General features: G+C 42.9%; 1 protein-coding gene across 6 annotated transcripts in view; it reads left to right on the top strand.

Annotated features, from left to right (window-relative positions):
- Positions 1-14,641, top strand: part of SMC1A (structural maintenance of chromosomes 1A) — a 48,804-nt gene that overhangs the window by 17,779 nt on the left and 16,384 nt on the right. For 4 of the 6 annotated variants that reach the window (XR_007409263.1, XR_007409262.1, XR_007409261.1 and 1 more), the window contains exons 17-22: positions 1,035-1,180; positions 1,271-1,424; positions 2,469-2,579; positions 11,577-11,733; positions 12,213-12,367; positions 12,489-12,640. Coding sequence is in view for 3 of the 6 variants with exons in the window: in XM_035711673.2 (XP_035567566.1) it covers positions 1,035-1,180; positions 1,271-1,424; positions 2,469-2,579; positions 11,577-11,733; positions 12,213-12,367; positions 12,489-12,640 (875 nt within the window). In the remaining 3 variants the exon portion in view is untranslated. Of the gene's footprint in view, positions 1-1,034; positions 1,181-1,270; positions 1,425-2,468; positions 2,580-11,576; positions 11,734-12,212; positions 12,368-12,488; positions 12,641-13,780; positions 13,851-14,137; positions 14,249-14,641 lie in introns of all 6 variants that reach the window. The other 2 variants (XM_025468557.3, XM_025468556.3) reach the window with 1 other exon arrangement.

The following is a 14,641-nucleotide window of genomic DNA, read 5'->3' as shown; positions in this document are numbered from 1 at the left end:
ATTACAAAGAACTCCCACCTACCTGTCACCAAGATTCATCAATCACTAGCATGCCATATTTGCTTCTGCATTGTCTGTGCCTGCATATTATTTTTATGGGCTGTTTGGGAAGTGGCAGATAGGTTCCCTTTATGTGACTTGAAGATCAAAATGGAAACCAAACTTTCTTCGTTTAAACAATCAAATCTAAGGGTGCCTAGGTGGCTCAGTTGGATAAGCATCTGCCTTCGGCTTGGGGTGTGATCCCCGGTTACAGGGGTCAAGACTCACATCTGGCTTTCTACTCAGCAGGGAAGTCTGCTTCTCCCTCTCCCTCTGCCCCTGCGCTCTCGCTCTCTTTCGCTCGCTCGCTCGCTTACTGTCTCAAATTAAAATCTCAAAATCAGATCTGTTAAGTAAGACTACGATCCCCTTGACTGACCACTCTCAGTGCCACTCCCTTTCCTCTCCCTGGAGCTAATCCCACGTAGTGGGTATTCTGCCAGACCTTGCAGGCATTTAAATAGTTGTGCATTTATGTAGGTGTACTCATAGAAAATAAATAGTATTGTTTGTGTGGATTTTTTTAAAAGAAAAATTCATGTTATATTGCCTGTGACAGTAATTTTGATGTGGAAAAGGTGGTCAAATATATTCTAATGTTAGAATATAGGGTTTTAATTACAATCTAGTCTCCACTTTGTAGACCCATCTATAAGTAGTGTTAGGAAGAAATAGGCTAACACATTAATTGATGGGATTAAGAGTGATTTTTTTTTTCTCCTACTTGATGCTGTTTCAATACTTTGAACTTTTCTACATTAGGCAATTTGTGTATTGGGGTGTGTGGGGGAGGGCAACCAAATTAAAAAAAAAGATAAGAAGATGCCTAAAGGGTAATGGTGGTATGTGAAAGCAGAGCTTCCTGAAGAGAGGCTTTGATACACCTGGAAGCTCCTTTTGCCTGGGGGAAAGGGTTGGGGCAAGGGGAGAAGATCCCAAGAGGAGATGAGGAAAGCGTTCACTTCTTGTCCTGTTCCCCCTGCTGGGACCAGGAGGAGCAAAGACACATGAAGATCATAGATGAGACCATGGCCCAGCTGCAAGACCTGAAGAATCAGCACCTGGCCAAGAAGTCGGAGGTGAATGACAAGAATCATGAGATGGAGGAGATTCGTAAGAAACTGGGGGGCGCCAACAAGTGAGTGGGTTCAGGCCTGGGGTTGGGGGAACTAGGTAGAGCAGGCAGCCTGCTGGATTTGGATCTTACCTCTTTATCTGGACTTTTTAGGGAAATGACCCATTTACAGAAGGAGGTGACAGCCATTGAGACCAAGCTGGAACAGAAACGCAGTGACCGCCACAACCTGCTGCAGGCCTGCAAGATGCAGGACATCAAGTTGCCACTGTCTAAGGGCACTATGGATGACATTAGTCAGGAAGAGGTGAGTATCAGGGCAGGCTGTAGGAGTGGGCAGTGGACAACGTTACCCAGAGGTGGGGGATAAAAGTGGATGGGGAGAAGGGGAGGAAAGGATGGTGGGCAGGGGTGATGGGGAACACTAAGGAGGGATGCAGGGGAGATAAGCCAGGATGAGGCTATGAAGGCAGGTAGGGGTAAGGTAATAGCTTTGGTGTGAAAGGGAAGTTGAGTGGGGGGTAATGCCGGATGTCAGTAGGTGGTGAGGGAGGGAAGGCAGGAGAAGATGAAATCATTCTGTAACCTTAGGGACTTGAGCTAAAAAAAAGTTAGCTCCGATAGGTGTTGGATAGTGCTAAGAGTGGCAATTGAGGGACATTAGCCAAGAGCAAAGGAAGACAGAAGCTAGGGGACCTGACAGATGATGGCCTAGCTGCAGTGAGGGAGGTTGGCCAGGAGAGGGTTGGGTAAGGGACATTAGCAATGCAGTGGTGATAAGGCTTAGTCATAGGAAAGGGAGGGACACTGGCCAATAGAGGAGCCAAAGCATTTTATGTCCTGAAAGTGAAGATTGGTGGGAACATTAACTGAGAGAAGGTTTGTGTACATATCTGTCTTGGACCTGAGCATGTATCTCGGCCCCACGTATCTTTCTCCCTCCCTCTTCCCAAATGCATTTCAGTTTAATTCAGCAAAAATATTTTGAACACCAAAAATGTGCCAGGCACCAGGATAACATGACATAATTACTCCTCATCCTAAACACAACCCTGCCAGGCAGGCAGTATGCCTTGTTACAGTTGAGGGTGTGTGTGTTTAAATCAGGATTCAGGTGTCAGGATCTGATACCATGACTTGCCCAGGATCACACTGTTAGTCAGTGGCAGAGCCCAATTTTGAGCTGAGGTCTTTGTGACTTCAGAACTGCTCTTCTGCCATAGTTTCTCTCTAGCAAGGTGCTTCTCAAAGACTTTGAAAGCTGTAGAGGAGCCCTCCGTCCCCCATGTGCCCCCTTTAGAGGACATTCTCACAGCCAGCGTGCTCCATTGAACTCTCCTCACCATTACAGGGTAGCTCTCAGGGGGAGGATTCAGTGAGTGGTTCCCAGCGAACTTCCAGCATCTATGCACGAGAGGCCCTCATCGAGATTGACTACGGTGACCTGTGTGAAGATCTGAAGGTGAGGATCTGCCACGGGGGTGGCCACGTCTTCCCAGCTGTTCAGAGGGAGAGTCAGCCCACCTGGGGGCCCCATCGTGGAGACCACGGCTGGAAAGAGGGGCAAGCTGGCGAGAGGAAGGAAGGGAGTTGTGATATAGGGTCTTCCCCCAGCTATGCACACACAGACACAGGCACATCTCCCACCACCACCCTCAGTTACCCCTGGTCCCTGCCTGCTGCCACTCTTCCCCTTCCATGCACGTGCATTCATCCCAGATGCACACACGAAGGACATGCTCCTTTATAGCACACAGATGGGCCTTAGATGTTCCTCCGTGATCTGTCCTAGGTACTCTTTCCTTCTCACTTTTGGCATTCTCTCATCTCTCTCATTCTGGGTATCTCTTTTAGTCCCCTGGCCTCAGCTGCCATGTGTGCTGTGCTCCACAGGTACCTGCAACCCCAGCCTTCCTCCCCAAACCTGCCTTCACTCCTTGGTGCCAGACACAGGTTCAAACCAGAAGTCTGAGCCTCATCTTCACTTCCCTCTCTCATGTGGCATATTCATTGAATTACCAAGCCCTATCCATTTTACCTCCTAAATATCCATTGAATTCTGCTTTTTTTCGGTTTCAAACTGTCTTTATGGTATAGGCCACTTCACCTCTCACATGGCCTACTGCAGGAGCCTCCTAAACAGTTCCTCATGCTTTTCCATCCATCACTATAGCCAGGGGGACTTGATTTTTTTTTAAAGGAATCTTTATTGTGGAAAATTTCAAACATATACGGAAATAGAATCATATAATGGACCCCAGTACCCGTCATCTAGCTTCAACAATTAGCAACATATGGTATCTTGTTTTTTATACCCTTTCCTTCCCTGTTGGCATATTTTAAATCAAATTCCAGGTAACATTTCATTCATAATTACTTCAACATATATCTTTAGAAAGGACATTTTAAAAAGCAACCACAGTATCCTACCAAAAAAATTTTAAGACTAATTGGAATACCATCTAATTTCAGTAAATGTTTAGATTTGCACGAATATCCCATAAATACCTTTAAAAAAAAGAAAACACAGTCTGTGTATTTAAATCAGGATTCAAGTGAGGTTCATATGTTAAAAGTGGTCTCTTCTAGTCTGTACCATTTTCTTATCCCTTTTTATTTTTTCTACCTATTTATGGAAGAAACTAGGTCATTGGTCCTGTACAATTTTCTACATTCTGAATTTGGCTGATTATATCCTATGATGTTACTTAATGTGTTTTTCCATTCCCTGTATTTCCTGTAAACTGGTACTTAAATCTAGGGTTTGATTGGATGTAGTTCATTTTTTTATTTTTGGCAGGAATATATATCATAGGTGGTGCTACTTGTGAACTTTCTTTTGCGTCACATCAGTTGACATTGAATGTCATTTCTATCTTTGTAATAAGTTTGGTCAGTGTTCGACATTACCTGTGAAATAGTCTCGTCAAAAACTAAAACAAGGATCTGATCAAGCTTTTATATCCACCAATTATATGAAACACTAGTGCAAGAGAATCATGTTAAATAAAAACACAGGGATGCAGTTCTAAATCTGGACTATGGGAAACCATAGACCTGGTCCCTCCCAAGGATAAACAAGAAGAAAGAAAATAAACAGAGGGGCAGATTTTTTTATTGGCATATAAGAGACAAATCAACCAATTGGAATATGTGGGATTTCCTTGAATCCATTGCAGAGAGAAGGGGAATTTATAGGTTAAATGAGACTTAAGAGATAGACCGGCCAATTGCAATGTGTGTACCTTATTTGAAACCTGCTTTGAAAATCCTGTAAAAAAATTTTTAAATAAAACAATCAGGATAATTTGAACACTGACCAGATAATTTATCATGTTCAGAAATTGCTGTTAATATTTTTAGGTGAAAAAATATATTTTTAGGTGAGATGATGGTATTATGGCTTAATTTTTTTAAGTGTCCTTATGTTTTATAACAGTGGTTCTCAATGGTGTGTGGATTTTACTTCCCCAGGGGACATATGGTAATGTCTGGAGACACTTGTGACACCCACTTTTCATAATTGGTTACTGACGGTGTCTAGTAGGTAGATGCAAGGGATGCTGCTAAACATCTTACAGTGCACAAAGGACAGCCCTCACAACAGTGAATCATCTGGCCCAAAATGTCGATAGTGCTGAGATTCAGAAAGCATTTTAGAGATACATACTGAAGTATTTATAGGTGAAGTGGAAGTCGTGTGTCTGAGATTCGCCTTAGAATAATTGAAGATAAAGAGGAATTGGGTATAGATAGCAGAGTATTGGCCATGAGTTGATGATTTTTGAAGCTTGGTAATAGGTACATAGGAGGTGCATTATATTATTCTCTACATTTTTGTGTGTATGTTAAAAATTTACATAATATAAAGTTAAGAGAAAAATAATCATGATCATCAGGTTCAGGTGTTGTTAGCCCATGTTTTTTATAAAGTTCCCTGTCAGCTTTTTAGAAGTTGGTTTTAGCAGCTTTTTTTTTTTTTTTAAGAAAGATTTTTATTTATTTATTTGAGAAAGAGAGAGCACATGCCTGCATACTTGCGCCCATGGGGGAAAGGGCAGAGGGAGAGGGAGAGAGAGAATCCAAGCAGACTCCCCGCTAAGTGCAGAGACCTATGTGGGGCTCCATCTCAGGACCATGGGATCATGACCTGAGCCAAAATCAAGAGTCCTGACACTTAACTGACAGCCACCCAGGCACCTCAGTTTTAGCAGCTCTTAATCATCATTGCCTAGGTCTATTAAGGGTTGCAAAATGGTAATTTCCTAATTCTTCCATTCCTCCTCCATTTATTTATTGGAATTCTAAAAAGAATTGTCTCATATCAACCATTTAGTTCCTTTGAAATACAGCCAGTACAGGAAAGGTAGGATAAATGCTTCATTCTTTTCCTTTATTTATCATCTTTCAGAATGAGGCGGTTGCTCTTATAACCGTTGAAGGTGACCAGTGAGTTTTTCATTTGTATGTATTGTGAATTTAACATATTAAATGTACTTTGATGTTTGTCTACTGGAGTCATTTTTCTTTTTGATGTTCATATGGTCCCATCCTTGTCCAATAGGAGCCACTTCAAGTTGATTTTTGTTGTTCTTATTTTTAGATTTTTATTATGGAAAATTACACAAAAGTAAAATAGCACAGTGCTATCTCGTGTAGCCATCATCAGTTTCAGCAGTTATCAACTCATGGCCAAACTTATTTTATGTGCACCCCATCCTCTTCCTCCTCTCTTCTCACCCTTGTATTATTTAAAAATACAGTCAACCCTTGAACAACATGAGTGTGAACTGTGCGGTCCACTTATACATAGATTGCTTTCAATAAATACAGTACTTTAAATAGATTTTAATAACATTTTCTTTTCACCAGCTTACTTTACAGTATGTGTTAATCACTGTTTATGTTATTGGTAATGCTTCCAGTCAACAATAGGCTATTAGTAATTAAGTTTTTTTGGAGAGTCATAAATTAGTATATAAGTGGATTTTGGGCTGTGTAAGGGGCGAACACCCCAACCCCCTTATTCAGGGTTCAGCTGCAAGTTGTGGACATCATGCCATTTCATTTGTAAATATTTCAGAATGTATCTCTAAAAGAGATAATTCTTTAAAATATTTAGAATCATTATCATATAAAAAGCCCAATAATTCCTTAATATTGGAGTTTTATAAAATAATTCCTTATTATTCGTATTATGATTAGTATTCACATTTGCCGAATTGTCCTGAACACACACAGTTTGCTTGCTTGCACTGAGAGTCAAATAAGATGACAGACATAGATAGATAGGTGACTGATAGAGTGATTGGCTGATATATCTCTTAAGTCTCATTTAATCTACAGTAGTCCCCGCCTTGTGCATGCCTTTCCGTGGTTTCATTCCCCACGGTCAACTGCAATCTGGAAACATGATCCTCCTGACCTATCGTTAGAAGGTCAATAGTAACCTAGTGCTATGTCACAGTGCCTACGTCATTCACCTTACTTCATCTCATCGTGTGGGCATTTTTTTTATCATCTCGCATCACAAGAAGGGTGAGTACAGTACAATAAGATAGTGTGAGAGTGAGACCATTCATGTAACTTTTATTACAGAGTTGTTATAATTGTCCTATTGTATTATTGCTGTTAACCTTTTATGGTGCCTAATTTATAAATTAAGCTTTATTGTAGGCATATATGTATAGGAAAAAACATGATATGTAGCATTTGGCACTGTCCATAGTTTTAGATAGCCACTAGGGGTCTTAGGATGTTAAGGGGGATAGGATGACCTTCCATCAGTTTATATTTTTCTTTGCAGTATTTTTTTGTTTTTGAAGAAATTGGCTCATTTCTCCTAGAGGATTTTCTGCATTCTGTACTTTGTTGATTGTATCCTATGATTTTTTTTTAAAGATTATTTATTTAAGAGAGAGAGTATGTGCATGCTCTTGAACACTAAGAGGGACAGACGGGAAGGGAGAAGACAAGCAGACTCGGCCCTGAGTGCAGAGCCCACAGTGTGGGGCTTGATTCTATGACTCTGAGACCATGAACTGAACTGAAACCAAGAGTCAGACACTCAACCAGCTGAACCACCCAGGTGCCCCTGTATCCTATAATTTTTTTATGTTCCCCCAGAACAAAGCAAAAAAAAAAAAAAAATAGTTCTTGTATCCCCTATAGTTCCTTTAAGTGGGTAGCTAGATCAGTGCTGTTAGAGATATAATATGACCCACATGACCTATTAAAAAGTAAAATTCATTTTGGTACTGTATTTTTGCCTAATCCAGTATACTCCAAAACAATTTCCATGTGTAAACAGCATAAAAATTATTGATGAGATATTTGACAGTCTCTTTGTACTAAGTCTTCAAAGTACAGAGTATCTATTTATGTTTCCAGCAATCTCAATTTGGATGCTATATTTTCCTCAGATAAATTTGATTTATATTTAGATTTGATTTGTATTTAGCTATCTTAAACTGTACAATTGAAAAAAAGAGAACCACATAACCAAGTTTGTTTCAGATAAAAGTTTTCTAGTAACTAAGTTGAATATCAGTTTTTAAATCAGTCAATGATCATTAAAATCAGTAGCCATGGGACACCACCTGGGTGGCTCAGCACTTGAGCAGATGTCTGCTTTCGGCTCAGGGCATGATCCCGAGGTCCTGGGACCAAGTCCCACATCAGGCTCCTCCCAGGGAGCCTGCTTCTCCCTCTGCCTATGTCTCTCTGCCTCTCTCTGTGTGTCTCTCATGAATGAATGAATGAATGAATGAATGACTACATAAAATATTTTTAAAAAATCAGTAGTCATGTGTGGGCTTATGGCTATTATATTGGACAGCTCAGATCTAGAGACTTGATTAAATTCAAGTTTGGGGGTTTGTTTTGGTCAAGACTACCTCCTAAGTGACATTGTTAACATCCATCAGGAGGTTGGTAATATCTGGTTGTAGTTCTTTTTGTGTGGTTTGCAGCTGTGGTGGTTATTGCCTAGATTCATTAATTTGTCTGTGGTTGCAAAATGAAATCATTTTCTCTTTATTAGCTGGAATACTGTAAAGAGAGATTTCCTCCTATCAGTTATTTGGTTACCCTGAGGTACAGTTTATATAATAAAAGCAGAATGTATTCTTTTACTTACTAGTTGATAAAAAAAAAATGAGTTGGTTCTCTTTCTCAAGATTTGTTCACTGAGTTTTTTTTTTTTTTTGTATCATTTTGCACTTAAGGATTTAAACATATTAGATGTGTTAGATTTTGTTGTGGTGGTTATTCTTGTTGATCAAGTTGTTTGCATCTTTGGCCAGTGGGGAACCCATTAAAGTTGGCTGGTGAATCATTTTGACACAACTCTTACAGTCTTATGTTTTCCCTGCTTTCTGGTATGTCCAGGCTCATCCTTTACATTTCCCAAGATCTGGCATTAGCCATTTCTCTTTGAGAATCTCTAACTTGTAGTGGGAAATACTGCTTAGTGACTACCATCTGAAAATCGGAGTGCTCATGACTGCTGGGTTGCTCAGTGCTTCTAGAATGTTTCAGTAGACTGGGCTACAAGAGGCGTTTTTTATTTTGAAGGAAAAATGTGTTGTAAGCTCATTTGATACTTCAATTAAAATTATAATTTTCACAGTTTAACATCATTGATTTTATGTTTGAGTCTCCCCGATTATTCTTGCTGAAAATCTTGGTTCCTAACAACACTAACATAATAATATATTTATCCTATTCCGTGTATAATAGTTTGAAAATCACAATGAGGGATCCCTCAGTGGCTCAGCGGTTTAGCACCTGCCTTTGGCCCAGGGCGTGATCCTGGAGACCCAGGATCGAGTTCCACGTCAGGCTCCCTGTATGGAGCCTGCTTCTCCCTCTGCCCCCCCCCCCCTCTCTCTCTCTGTCTCTCATGAATAAATAAAATCTTAAAAAAAAATCACAATGAGGTGTTATTAGTAACAATTTGATTATTGAATGCTATTGAAGATTTCCTTGAGGTCCGTTCTGCTGTTAAGCTAATAATAGCTTATTGAGCATGTATGGCCGTGTTCCTCTATTTTAAAGTAACTTGAAAGAATTCTCTTAGTGTTTAACCAGCTTATTAATCTATTGTCATGTTTCTTTGTTTAGTTTTCCATTTTTAAGAGGGTTGCTTAATTTGCATTTTGATTTATTTTTTTCAACTTTATTTTGAAAAATTTCAAACCTACAGAAAAATTGAAAGAACAGTAAACACCCATTTGCCTTTCACCTTAGATTCACCAATAAATATTTTCCCAGGTTTTTTTTTCCCTCTATTCATCTCTCTTGATTCCCTCCCTCCACACTACACATTTTTTGTTTTTGCTGAACCATGTAAAGGAAGCTGCAGACTTCAACTCTAAATACTTAGGATGCTAAGAACAAGGCATTCTGTTCCATAACCGCAATTCCATATTACACCTGAGAAAATTAATAATTTCATATTGACTATCCTGCCCATACTCACATTTCCTTGTCCTAAAATCATTTTTTTTTTTTTTCTAAAATCATTTTTTATAATTGTTTTAAACTATAATCCAGTCAAGATTTATGTATTGCTTTTGGGTGTTTTTTTAGTTTCTTTTAATGTGGAGCAGCCCCTCACCTTTTTCATGACACTGATCTTTTGAAGAGTCTACGTGCTGTCTTGAATGGTGGATATGTTATAGATATATTTGTTTCCTTTTGTTATTGCTTAATTTGTTCTACCTACCCTGTTTCCTATAAATCTGAAAGTTTGATATAGTCTCAGCCTTGATGGATTTGGGTTAAGTAATTTTTTGGCCAGAACATTTCATTGGTGATGCTATGTACTGTCTTTTGGATCATGCCAGGAGGTATGTAATGTGAGGATGTTCCGCTACTCATGATGTTAAGTTTGATCCTCATTTAAGGTATCAATTGCCAGATTTCTTACCTTTGCAAGTAATAAGTAATCTTTAGGGTGATTCTTTGGTATTTTGTGAATATTTTGTTTCCAACAATTTTTTTGCCCTGTGTTTTACACATTTTTATTTATTTATTTATTTTTATAATTCTGTAAAATCTCCATTGGTTATAAAACCAAAAGTATAATACAAGGTACATGAAGAGATGTTTTGCTTGCTTTTGTGTCCCCTCCGCCTCCCTTACTCAATGTGTAATCATTTTAATTCGTTTTTGGATTATCCTTTTGTTGTATTTTAAAAATAAAAATATATTTGTCTATAAATATACTCATATTCCTTCTCTTAGATAAAAATAACATTCTGTTGTGTAGCTTTCATTTCACTTACAACATATCCAAGAGATCACTTCATAGCAGTATATAGAGATTTGTAGAAGGGCTTTTCTAAGATGTATATATTTATGTATACATTTGTGCATATTCATGTCCTTCCTATGCTTGAAGTCATTCAATGGTACCTCATTGCCCTTGGGATAAAATCCAAACCTCTTACGAGACTTGAAAGGCCGTTTATCATTGGGCTTCTGCACATGTTTCCAGCCTTGCCTCTTCCCCCAGCATGTGCACATGCACACACATAAGTGCTATTACTGCCATACTGAATTGCCCCTTTTTTTGGCTTTGAAATATATTAAAATTGATTGTTCTTTGGAATTGCTTTGATTTCCTTGAATAGACCATGAGCAAATCCTTGATTTTGCGTATAATACTCCTCTCTGCATAGACAGTTCCTTCTCTCTGTCCTCACTACTCATCCTGTAAGCCTGAGCTGAAACATATTCCTGGGAGCCTTCCATAGCCCAAGTCTGAGTTAGGTGCCCTTCTGTGCTCACCCAACACCATTTATTTATCATTGTTTTGGTATTCAGTGTACAGTGTTCTGATTATTTATATATATGCCTTCCTCTGTTAGTCCATGAGCTTTGTGAACACAGGAACCATGGCTCGCAGGATATGAGGGCCCCAATGCCTGGCATTTGGAAGGCATTCAGTAAATATTTATTGACTAAAAGTGGCAGAAAGGCACAAGCCCGGACATATATTGTAATATCCATAGACCTGAAACCAAACTCAAATGGAATTTGCTCAGATGTGGTGATCTGAGCAGAAAACGTGAGTTGCCTTATTCATTATGGCGCTGTAGGCAGAGTCCAGACCAGCCTGTGTGGGGGCCTTTAAGTCACCCTGGGATGGTGCTGGCTCATGGCCTGGGCTGAGAGCCAGAGAGGGGCACCATCAGCTGCTCCTCCTGAGAGACAGAGATTGACAGGGCCTGGGGGTAGGGCTAGAGATGAGAAAGTGGTGTCAGTCTGTAATTTCCAGGGGTGGTGGGAATGCTTACTGGAGGTGGGACCCGGTAGACAGAACCAAGCTAAGGAAGAACCTGCCTTCTGCATGGGAGCAAATGCTCAGGCCTTGCTTGGTGGAGCATCTCTTGTGGGGGTCTAGGCTCAGGGGCCTGGCCCTTCTTGATGTCGTTGGGCCTGGGGTTTACAGGATGCCCAGGCTGAGGAGGAGATCAAACAGGAGATGAATACACTGCAGCAGAAGCTGAATGAGCAGCAGAGTGTACTCCAGCGTATTGCTGCCCCTAACATGAAAGCCATGGAAAAGCTGGAAAGTGTCCGAGACAAGTTCCAGGAGACCTCAGATGGTAAGATTTTTCCCTTTTACTTGGGTCTAAGGTGAAGACAGAAGGCTGGAGTTATGAAACAAGGGATTGTTACACATCACAACACTCCTGTTTTTACATGCTTTCTTGAAACTCCCAAGAGCCCTAAAGAGTAGGGGTCAGTAATCACACCTGTTTTTTATAGAGTCGAATACTGCTGAGATTCAGAGAGGGTGAATGGCCTGCCCAAGGATGCACAGCTAGTTGTTGGTTGAGCCCAGGGTAGAATTCATGTTTCTGTGGCTCCAAGCCCAAATTTCTTCTTTTGTACTAGTGACCAGCCCAGTGGTCATGAGCAGTCATGGGGCCATTTTCCTGGGGCCCTCCCCAGATGTCCCTCTCCCTTTGGGATATTCCCTGCTCTGTGGATTGTCATTTACAGGCCATTCTTGCCAGGGTATGGTCCTCAGCCTTGGCGGAACCTGGGCACTGAGGAGTCACCTGTCTTTCCCTCGTGGCAGAGTTTGAGGCAGCCCGAAAGCGAGCCAAGAAAGCCAAGCAGGCATTCGAACAGATCAAGAAGGAGCGTTTTGACCGCTTTAATGCTTGCTTTGAATCTGTGGCCACCAACATTGATGAGATCTACAAGGCCCTATCCCGCAACAGCAGTGCCCAGGTAAGCCAGAATCCCTTACCCAGCCAATCCCCACCATCATGTTGCCCTTTCCTTTAGGCTTCCTACCCCTCTCCTCCTCTAGATCCAGACCCAGATTCTGACCTGTCTGCCTTTTCCCTAGGCATTTCTGGGCCCTGAGAACCCTGAGGAGCCCTACCTAGATGGCATCAACTACAACTGTGTGGCTCCTGGCAAACGCTTCCGGCCTATGGACAACTTGTCAGGGGGGGAGAAAACAGTGGCGGCTCTGGCCTTGCTCTTTGCCATCCACAGGTAAGGCTGCTCCTCCCAGGGCAGTTGATGGAGAGACTGAACTGAGGCTACCAGAGGCTCTGGGGTCCAAGGACATGCAGAGATCTGCAGAGGTGAAGATGTTCTGGTGGAATCTGGATTGCGTCCCTATTTCCCTACTTACTACAGCACATCTGGCCTTGGTTTCCTGGACCTGTCTTTCCCATCCATTCAGCATGCCCTCGCTGGCCCCTGCATGTCTTCAGTCCCACCACCAGGCTTTTGCTTACATGGTTGCTGGCTAATTAGTCCTTTCTGTGCAAATCTAGCTTGACCATCACCTACCATGCCTTCACATCTCATTTTCCTCCTCCTGTTCCTCTAGGAAGCTTGCTTTGACCAACTGTGGCATACCCTGACCTCCCCCTCCTGAATGCCAGTAGTACTTGAATCTGACCCCCACAACTTAATACTTGATTGATTATACAGCGTCATTCAGCAAGCATTTCTTGAGGGCTGCTTTATACCAGACTGTTGGGGGATTAGGGACACAGATGAGTCAGACATGGTCTCTGTCCTTGAGGAGCTCATGGTCTAGTGAAGGCCAGATGTGTAAACAGTGAGCTAAGTGTTATAACCGGGTGAGTGCGTGTGCTGTGGATGCACGGAGGAGGAACATCTAACCCAGTCTGAGGGAGGGTGTGGGTGGCCAGGGAAGGCTTTGAAGGACAGGTAACACTTGAGTAGGAAATGCAAAGGATGAGTAGAAGTGAGCTGAGACACTGGGGGCAGGTGGGGGGGTGGTCGTGCTAGGCAGAGGGTGCCGCATGTGCAAAGAGGCAGGGAGCCACAACAGTATGGTGCAGGTGGGTGGGATAGACCTCCAGGTAGGTTGGACAGTGTGCTCAGAGCTAGGACAGCTTTATCTCCCTAGCTGGTCTGGAAGCTCTGGAGAAAACTGTGTCTTCTCCTGGTTCTGAAGGATCCTGGAGCACAAGGTTGGATGCAGAGGAGGGTTCAATTGGTAAACTGGCCTTTAGGGGCTCAGGCAACATTAAGACCTGGGTGTTTTTAGTCTCTGAAGAAGTGGAGGGGGATGCTGGCCTGTGTGATGGGCCCTGGGGCTACCCTGCCCCACCACTGCCCCCATCGGTGTCAGCTCACCTACTGGTTCCCTCCCAGCTACAAGCCAGCCCCCTTCTTCGTCCTGGATGAGATCGATGCTGCCCTGGATAACACCAACATTGGCAAGGTGGGTGCAAGGAAAGTGGGGCCCGGGAGGGAAGCCCCTAGGTTGGGGCTGGGTTTCAGGGAGCAACTCCTGAGTGTGCTCTAGCCGTTCCTGCTGCCTGCTCTCTGTGCCCGGGAGGCTGGGCTCAGGGTCATTCATTCACGCCGTGCTAGTCAGTGGCCTCTTAGCCTCTCTTCCCCCCTACCCTCCACCCCTTACCCCACCCCTCTGACTCTGGTTCTGACTGGAAAACACAAGGGAGTGTTACGGCTTCAGCCCTGCTAAGTGCCTGGCGGCCCCTCCCACAGGTGGCAAATTACATCAAGGAGCAGTCGACTTGCAACTTCCAGGCCATCGTCATCTCTCTCAAGGAGGAGTTCTACACCAAGGCTGAGAGCCTCATTGGAGTCTACCCCGAGGTAGGGCGGGCCTGGCTCAGGAGCCAGCCCCACTCCCTGCCTGACTCCCCAGGGCAGGAAGGGAAGGCTGCAGTGGAGGGCCACGGGGGTGGGGGAGCATAGGGATTCAGGTCCTAAACAGCTATCTGGGCTTGTTGGAGCCCTGCCTTAGAGGCTTAGCCAGCCCAGCTGGGCAGGGCTATTGCGTCTGGGGACAGGTGGAAAGGCCAGGCAGAGGCAGCCAGACGGCAGAGAAAAGGAGAATGTAGAGGTAGGCAGGGAGAGAAGGCACATGGGACCGAGCACATCCTCTCACACCCAGAGAGAACCATTGCCTGGGCTTTGGGCAGGTATGTAGGGAGGAGGGTTTGAGGCCCCCCAGTCCTGGGGCGCTAGACCTCCCCCCCCCCCCAA

The sequence above is a fragment of the Canis lupus genome, chromosome X (assembly GCF_003254725.2).
Source record: "Canis lupus dingo isolate Sandy chromosome X, ASM325472v2, whole genome shotgun sequence".
Taxonomy (NCBI): Eukaryota; Metazoa; Chordata; class Mammalia; order Carnivora; family Canidae; genus Canis; species Canis lupus.
This window is presented reverse-complemented; position numbering and strand designations above follow the sequence as displayed.